The sequence below is a fragment of the Oncorhynchus keta genome, chromosome 17 (genome assembly GCF_023373465.1).
Source record: "Oncorhynchus keta strain PuntledgeMale-10-30-2019 chromosome 17, Oket_V2, whole genome shotgun sequence".
Taxonomy (NCBI): Eukaryota; Metazoa; Chordata; class Actinopteri; order Salmoniformes; family Salmonidae; genus Oncorhynchus; species Oncorhynchus keta.
Window position 1 is genome coordinate 57664302 of NC_068437.1, and position 8620 is coordinate 57672921.

An 8620-nucleotide genomic window follows, 5' to 3' on the forward strand; every position below is an offset into this window, starting at 1 on the left:
ACTGGTCTAGGAACAGTGGGCTAACTGGTCTAGGAACAGTGGGCTAACTGGTCTAGGAACAGTGGGCTAACTGGTCTAGGAACAGTGGGCTAACTGGTCTAGGAACAGTGGGTTAACTGGTCTAGGAACAGTGGGTTAACTGCCTGTTCAGGGGCAGAACAACAGATTTGTACCTTGTCAGTTTGAACTTGCAACCTTCCGGTTACTAGTCCAACGCTCTAACCACTAGGCTACCCTGCCGCCTCCACTCTAACCACCAGGCTACCTGCCGTCCCTCCACTCTAACCACCAGGCTACCTGCCGTCCCTCCACTCTAACCACTAGGCTACCCTGCCGCCCCTCCACTCTAACCACTAGGCTACCCTGCCGCCCTCCACTCTAACCACTAGGCTACCCTGCCGCCCTCCACTCTAACCACTAGGCTACCCTGCCGCCCTCCACTCTAACCACTAGGCTACCCTGCCGCCCTCCACTCTAACCACTAGGCTACCCTGCCGCCCTCCACTCTAACCACTAGGCTACCCTGCCGTCCCTCCACTCTAACCACTAGGCTACCCTGCCGCTCCTCCACTCTAACCACTAGGCTACCTGCCGTCCCTCCACTCTAACCACTGGGCTACCTGCCGTCCCTCCACTCTAACCACTAGGCTACCCTGCCGCCCCTCCACTCTAACCACTAGGCTACCCTGCCGCCCCTCCACTCTAACCACTAGACTACCCTGCCACCCCTCCACTCTAACCACTAGGCTACCTGCCGCCCTCCACTCTAACCACTAGGCTACCCTGCCGCCCCTCCACTCTAACCACTGGGCTACCTGCCGCCCCTCCACTCTAACCACTAGGCTACCCTGCCGCCCCTCCACTCTAACCACTAGGCTACCTGCCGCCCCTCCACTCTAACCATTAGGCTACCCTGCCGCCCCTCCACTCTAACCACTAGGCTACCCTGCCGCCTCTACACTCTAACCACTAGGCTGATACATACATTGATAGTCACTTTCCATTAAATATTTGTAGAAATCCAAGAAAGTATTGTTATATAAAGGTTAAAGATAAAGGTTTTCATTCATTCACACATGCATACAGTGCCTGTTGTACATAAGGAGTGTGTGTCTGTTTCCTCCAGTTCCTGGTATGCTGGAGCACGAGAGTCTCCAGGGAATCTCTAGTATGAAGCCTACAGGTTTCCGTAAGCGTTCCAGCAGCATCTATGAGGACCAGGAGATCTACACCATCTCTTCTCTCCTCCAGCAGCTCAGTCTGTACCACAGCACTATGAGTCAGCACGGCATGGAGGAGGGGCTGGTCAGACAGGTAGGAGGGGGGTCACTCAGGGGCTGGTCAGACAGGTAGGAGGCGGGGCTGGTCAGACAGGTAGGAGGGGGGGATCAGACGGGTAGGAGGAGGGGGATCAGATGGGTAGGAGGAGGGGGGCAGACAGGTAGAAGAAGGGGGGCAGACAGGTAGGATGAGGGGGGGGGGGCAGACAGGTAGAAGGAGGGGGAGGCTGACAGATAGGAGTGGGGGCGGGGCAGACAGGTAGGAGGCGGGGGCGGGGCTGGTCAGACAGGTAGGAGGCGGGGCGGGGCTGGTCAGACAGGTAGGAGGCGGGGCGGGGCTGGTCAGACAGGTAGGAGGCGGGGCTGGTCAGACAGGTAGGAGGCGGGGCTGGTCAGACGGGTAGGAGGCGGGGCTGGTCAGACAGGTAGGAGGAGGGGAGGCAGACAGGTAGGAGGAGGGGGTCAGACAGGGAGGGGGTTGGGCAGACGGGTAGGAGGAGGGGGTCAGACAGGGAGGGGGGGGCAGACGGGTAGGAGGAGGGGGTCAGACGGGTAGGAGGAGGGGGGTCAGACGGGTAGGAGGAGGGGGCAGACAGGTAGGAGGAGGGGGTCAGACAGGGAGGGGTTGGGCAGACAGGTAGTAGGAGGGGAGGCAGACAGGTAGGGGGGGTCAGACAGGGAGGGGGTGGGGCAGACTGGTAGGAGGAGGGGGCAGACTGGTAGGAGGAGGGGGCAGACAGGTAGGAGGGGGGCACTCAGGTATGGTGGGGTCAGACAGGTGGGGGGCAGTGTGTGTGTGTGTGTGTGTGTCGGGGGGCTGTAGGGGAAAGGAGTAAACTCCCTCTTGGGATCAATTGCTGGGGTTGCACAGGTATCGATTCTTGGACCTCTATGATTTTCAGGTTGTATTTGCATCTACCTGTGTTTGTGTCTGACCCTGTCTTGTCCAACATCTACCCGTGTTTGTGTCTGACCCTGTCTTGTCCAACATCTACCTGTGTTTGTGTCTGACCCTGTCTTGTCCAACATCTACCTGTGTTTGTGTCTGACCCTGTCTTGTCCAACATCTACCTGTGTTTGTGTCTGACCCTGTCTTGTCCAACATCTACCTGTGTTTGTGTCTGACCCTGTCTTGTCCAACATCTACCTGTGTTTGTGTCTGACCCTGTCTTGTCCAACATCTACCTGTGTTTGTGTCTGACCCTGTCTTGTCCAACATCTCCCTGTGTTTGTGTCTGACCCTGTCTTGTCCAACATCTACCTGTGTTTGTGTCTGACCCTGTCTTGTCCAACATCTACCTGTGTTTGTGTCTGACCCTGTCTTGTCCAACATCTACCTGTGTTTGTGTCTGACCCTGTCTTGTCCAACATCTACCTGTGTTTGTGTCTGACCCTGTCTTGTCCAACATCTACCTGTGTTTGTGTCTGACCCTGTCTTGTCCAACATCTACCTGTGTTTGTGTCTGACCCTGTCTTGTCCAACATCTACCTGTGTTTGTGTCTGACCCTGTCTTGTCCAACATCTACCTGTGTGTGTCTGACCCTGTCTTGTCCAACATCTACCTGTGTTTGTGTCTGACCCTGTCTTGTCCAACATCTACCTGTGTTTGTGTCTGACCCTGTCTTGTCCAACATCTACCTGTGTTTGTGTCTGACCCTGTCTTGTCCAACATCTACCTGTGTTTGTGTCTGACCCTGTCTTGTCCAACATCTACCTGTGTTTGTGTCTGACCCTGTCTTGTCCAACATCTACCTGTGTGTGTCTGACCCTGTCTTGTCCAACATCTACCTGTGTTTGTGTCTGACCCTGTGTTGTCCCAACAGGCTGTGAAACAGACTTTCTTCTTGGTGGGTGCGGCCACACTCAACAACATCCTGCTACGCAAAGACATGTGCTCCTGTAGGAAGGGCATGCAGATCAGGTGTGTGTGTGTGTGTGTGTGTAAGTTCACTGTAAGTTCTTCTTCTTTTGTCCCTGGGGGAATGAAAGTCCTTGTTTACATTCAAATGCGGATGTTCTCAGGAAGGGCATGCAGATCAGGTAGGGTGTGTGTGATGACCAAGAAGAAACAGAGGAAGAGATGGCAAGTTAAATCCTCCCAGCAAACAGTGAAAGTTCCTACAACGTATGTTAAACGTAGCAACATGTTTCAGGTACCTGTCTGTATGCTACTGTAGGTAACGTAGCAACATGTTTCAGGTACCTGACTGTATGCTACTGTAGGTAACATAGCAACATATTTCAGGTACCTGTCTGTATGCTACTGTAGGTAACATAGCAACATATTTCAGGTACCTGTCTGTATGCTACTGTACGTAACGTAGCAACATGTTTCAGGTACCTGACTGTATGCTACTGTAGGTAATGTAGCAGCATGTTTTGCAGGTGTAACATCAGTTACCTGGAGGAGTGGCTGAAGGAGAAGGACCTCGTGCAGGGTACCAGTGCCATGGAAACTCTGAAGCCTCTGTGTCAGGCTGCCTGGTTACTGCAGGTCAACAAGACCACAGATGACGATGCCAAGGAAATCATAGAACAATGCTCTGAACTCAACACTGTACAGGTACTGAAGGACGATGTACTACAGGGCCCCCCCTACCCCCCATGTTTTCTGAACAAAAATTAATATACTTTTTAATAAAAATTGTTGGACAGTAAACACTGTAAAAGCACCAGGAAATAAGCACTAAGTGATTTTAATCGAGGAAATCAATTCTCAACGGTTCCCATGCGTAATAGAGAGATGTGATTGTATACACATGTAAGCAAGGTTTGAAATGATTTTAGTCAAATGTATCTGTTTGTGTATTTCTTGCGGTCAATTTGCAGTCTGTAAAATGTATTAGTAATTATGTTCCGGTCCCCTGACAATCCGCTCAAGAAAGGATCGTCCCGCGGCTGAATCTAGTTGCTGTTTCTTTCTGTACTACATTACCCATAATGCTTTGACAAAACGCTAACAAAATGTTGTACCCTATCCTTACAGATACTTAACACAGGCAATACTTTAGATTGACTGTTTTTTTGTGAATATTACTCAGTGTCAGTGACAGAACCTTGTTTATTGTCCTGTTCTAGATTGTCAAGATTCTGAATTCTTACACTCCCATTGATGATTTTTGTTCTAGATTGTCAAGATTCTGAATTCTTACACTCCCATTGATGATTTTTGTTCTAGATTGTCAAGATTCTGAATTCTTACACTCCCATTGATGATTTTGAGAAAAGGGTGGCACCGTCGTTTGTCCGCAGTTCAGGTAAGGTGTAAATGTGCATCCCGATCTCGATCATGTGACAAGGATCATGTGCACCTGAATTATTATGAAATTATTTTAATCACAGCAGTTCCAGTATATGGAAATTCAAGACAATCCAAAACCAGTTCCATGAACTAAATGTAAGAAATTAATGTATTTCCCTTGTCCTCAGGGCTTGCTCCAGGACCGTGAGGGGGGATCCTCCCAGCTGATGCTAGACACCCAGTATCGTTTCCAGGTCACCTTCCCCTTCACCCCGTCCTCTCAGGCCCTGGAGCTACTACAACTGCCATCCAGCCTCAGACTGGGCTTCATCACCAGGATCTAACCCCTGACCTCTGGGGGAGGCGGTAGCCTTGACTCCATTAACCTAAAGGTTGCTGGTTTGAATCCCAGGGATGACGGGGGAAAAGCTGGCAGGAGTGAGGTGCCACTGTCTACCAGCGTCTCGGGTGTCACCAACTGCCATTGTAGCCAAATAGCCTTTTTAAAAATGATTAGTGTTTTCATTTACACTCGTAATACAGTTTGAAATAAATATTACTCTGACGTCTGATGAATTTTGTGACTTAAATGCAGATGCTGTTGCAGAGCTAAATGCTTGGGAGTACAGTGAGAAATGCAGTTCTGCAGAAAACAGTTTTAAGTTCAATATCAAACTGCTGTTTTTTTGTTGTAGTAAATTCAAATGTGTCTACTCAATGTTTTGGAGTAACATGCACAGTACATCAAATGTCTTTTTTGTTTTGTTTTCAAATATATATTTTGTAAATCATACTGTAGAAGTATTTTTGTATCTTAAATAATATACTGAACAAAAATATAAACGGAAACATGCAACAATTTAAGACATTTTACGGTTTATATAAGGAAATCAGTCAATTGAAATAAATAAATGAGGTGCCTAATCTATTGATGTCACATGACTTGGAATACAGATATGCATCTGTTGGTCACAGATACCTATTTTACCTTTATTTAACCAGGTAGGCTAGGTGAGAACACCTTTATTTAACCAGGTAGGCTAGTTGAGAACACCTTTATTTAACCAGGTAGGCTAGTTGAGAACACCTTTATTTAACCAGGTAGGCTAGTTGAGAACACCTTTATTTAACCAGGTAGGCTAGTTGAGAACACCTTTATTTAACCAGGTAGGCTAGTTGAGAACACCTTTATTTAACCAGGTAGGCTAGTTGAGAACACCTTTATTTAACCAGGTAGGCCAGTTGAGAACACCTTTATTTAACCAGGTAGGCTAGTTGAGAACACCTTTATTTAACCAGGTAGGCTAGTTGAGAACACCTTTATTTAACCAGGTAGGCTAGTTGAGAACACCTTTATTTAACCAGGTAGGCTAGTTGAGAACACCTTTATTTAACCAGGTAGGCTAGTTGAGAACACCTTTATTTAACCAGGTAGGCTAGTTGAGAACACCTTTATTTAACCAGGTAGGCCAGTTGAGAACACCTTTATTTAACCAGGTAGGCTAGTTGAGAACACCTTTATTTAACCAGGTAGGCTAGTTGAGAACACCTTTATTTAACCAGGTAGGCTAGTTGAGAACACCTTTATTTAACCAGGTAGGCTAGTTGAGAACACCTTTATTTAACCAGGTAGGCTAGTTGAGAACAAGTTCTCATTTGCAACTGCGACCTGGCCAAGATAAAGCATAGCAGTGTAAACAGACAACACAGTTACAGGTAGGGCGTGGATCAGAAAACCAGTCGGTATCTGGTGTGTCCACCATTTGCCTCATGCAGCGCGACACATCTCCTTCACATAGAGTTGATCAGGCTGTTGGTTGTGGCAAGTGGAATGTTGTCCCCACTCCTCTTCAATGGCTGTGTGAAGCTGCTGGATATTGGTGGGAACTGGAACACGCTGTTGTACACATTGATGCAAAGGATCTCAAACTTGCTCAAAGGGTGACATGTCTGGTGAGAGTGCAGGCCATGGACGAACTGCAACCTTTTCAGTTTCCAGGAATTATGTACACACCCTAGCGACATGGGGCTGTGCATTATCAAATCAAATGTATTTATATAGCCCTTCGTACATCAGCTGATATCTCAAAGTGCTGTACAGAAACACAGCCTAAAACCCCAAACCGCAAGCAATGCAGGTGTAGAAGCACGGTGGCTAGGAATAACTCCCTAGAAAGGCCAAAACTTAGCCTGGTTCCTCTCTAGGTTTCTTCCTATGTGGGGTGGCCAGTCCTCTTCTGGCTGTGCCAGGTGGAGATTATAACAGAACATGGCCAAGATGTTCAAATGTTCATAAATGACCAGCATGGTCAAATAACAAGGCAGAACAGTTGAAACTGGAGCAGCAGCACAGTCAGGTGGACCGGGGACAGCAAGGAGTCATCATGTCAGGTAGTCCTGAGGCATGGTCCTAGGGCTCAGGCCCCCTCAGAGAGAGAAAGAGAGAATTAGAGAGAGCACACTTAAATTCACACAGGACACCGAATAGGACAGGAGAAGTACTCCAGATATAACAAACTGACCCCAGCCCCCGACACATAAACTACTGCAGCATAAATACTGGAGGCTGAGACAGGAGGGGTCGGGAGACACCGTGGCCCCATCCGAGGACACCCCAGACAGGGCCAAACAGGAAGGATATAACCCCATCCACTTTGTCAAAGCACAGCCCCCACACCACTAGAGGGATATCTTCAACCACCAACTTATCATCCTGAGACAAGGCCGAGTATAGCCCACAAAGATCTCCGCCACGGCACAACCCAAGGCGGGGGGGCGCCAACCCAGACAGGAAGATCACATCAGTGACGCACCCCTCCTAGGGACGGTATGGAAGAGCACCAGTAAGCCAGTAACTCAGCCCCTGTAATAGGGTTAGAGGCAGAGATTTGCAGTGGAGAGAGGGGAACAGGCCAGGCAGAGACAGCAAGGGCGGTTCGTTGCTCCAGATTCTTTCCGTTCACCTTCCCACTCCTGGGCCAGACTACACTCAATCATATGACCTACTGAAGAGATGAGTCTTCAGTAAAGACTTAAAGGTTGAGACCGAGTCTGCGTCTCTCACATGGGTAGGCAGACCGTTCCATAAAAATGGAGCTCTATAGGAGAAAGCCCTGCCTCCAGCTGTTTGCTTAGAAATTCTAGGGACAGTTAGGAGGCCTGCGTCTTGTGACCGTAGCGTACGTGTAGGCGTACGTACGTGTAGGTACGCTCCACACCGCGTGGCCGCGACCACCCTAACCTGGTGGTCCCAGCGCGTCGACCCACGTGGAGTTCCAGGTCTCTGGTGGCCTCTGGAACTGCCAATCTGCGGCCAACAAGGCAGAGTTCATCTCAGCCTATGCCTCCCTCCAGTCCCTTGACTTCTTGGCACTGACGGAAACATGGATCACCACAGATAACACTGCTACTCCTACTGCTCTCCCTCGTCCGCCCACGTGTTCTCGCACACCCCGAGAGCTTCTGGTCAGCGGGGTGGTGGCACCGGGATCCTCATCTCTCCCAAGTGGTCTTTCTCTCTTTCTCCCCTTACCCATCTGTCTATTGCCTCCTTTGAATTCCATGCTGTCACAGTTACCAGCCCTTTCAAGCTTAACATCCTTATCATTTATCGCCCTCCAGGTTCCTCGGAGAGTTCATCAATGAGCTTGATGCCTTGATAAGCTCCTTTCCTGAGGACGGCTCACCTCTCACAGTTCTGGGCGACTTTAACCTCCCCACGTCTACCTTTGACTCATTCCTCTCTGCCTCCTTCTTTCCACTCCTCTCCTCTTTTGACCTCACCCTCTCACCTTCCCCCCTACTCACAAGGCAGGCAATACGCTTGACCTCATCTTTACTAGATGCTGTTCTTCCACTAACCTCATTGCAACTCCTCCAAGTCTCCGACCACTACCTTGTATCCTTTTCCCTCTCGCTCTCATCCAACACTTCCCACACTGCCCCTACTCGGATGGTATCGCGCCGTCCCAACCTTCGCTCTCTCTCCCCCGCTACTCTCTCCTCTTCCATCCTATCTTCTCTTCCCTCTGCTCAAACTTTCTCCAACCTATCTCCTGATTCTGCCTCCTCAACCCTCCTCTCCTCCCTTACTGCATC

At 49.3% G+C, this 8620-nt stretch overlaps 1 protein-coding gene across 1 annotated transcript in view; it reads left to right on the plus strand.

The window, feature by feature from the left end:
* LOC127908480 (unconventional myosin-Vc-like) overlaps positions 1-5315 on the plus strand; it is a 106317-nt gene extending 101002 nt beyond the window's left edge. The window contains 5 exon segments of the mRNA XM_052467043.1: positions 1127-1314; positions 3105-3202; positions 3667-3844; positions 4460-4543; positions 4711-5315. Coding sequence (XP_052323003.1) covers positions 1127-1314; positions 3105-3202; positions 3667-3844; positions 4460-4543; positions 4711-4866 — 704 coding nt within the window. The 3' untranslated portion in view covers positions 4867-5315.
* The last annotated feature ends 3305 nt before the right edge of the window (positions 5316-8620 follow it).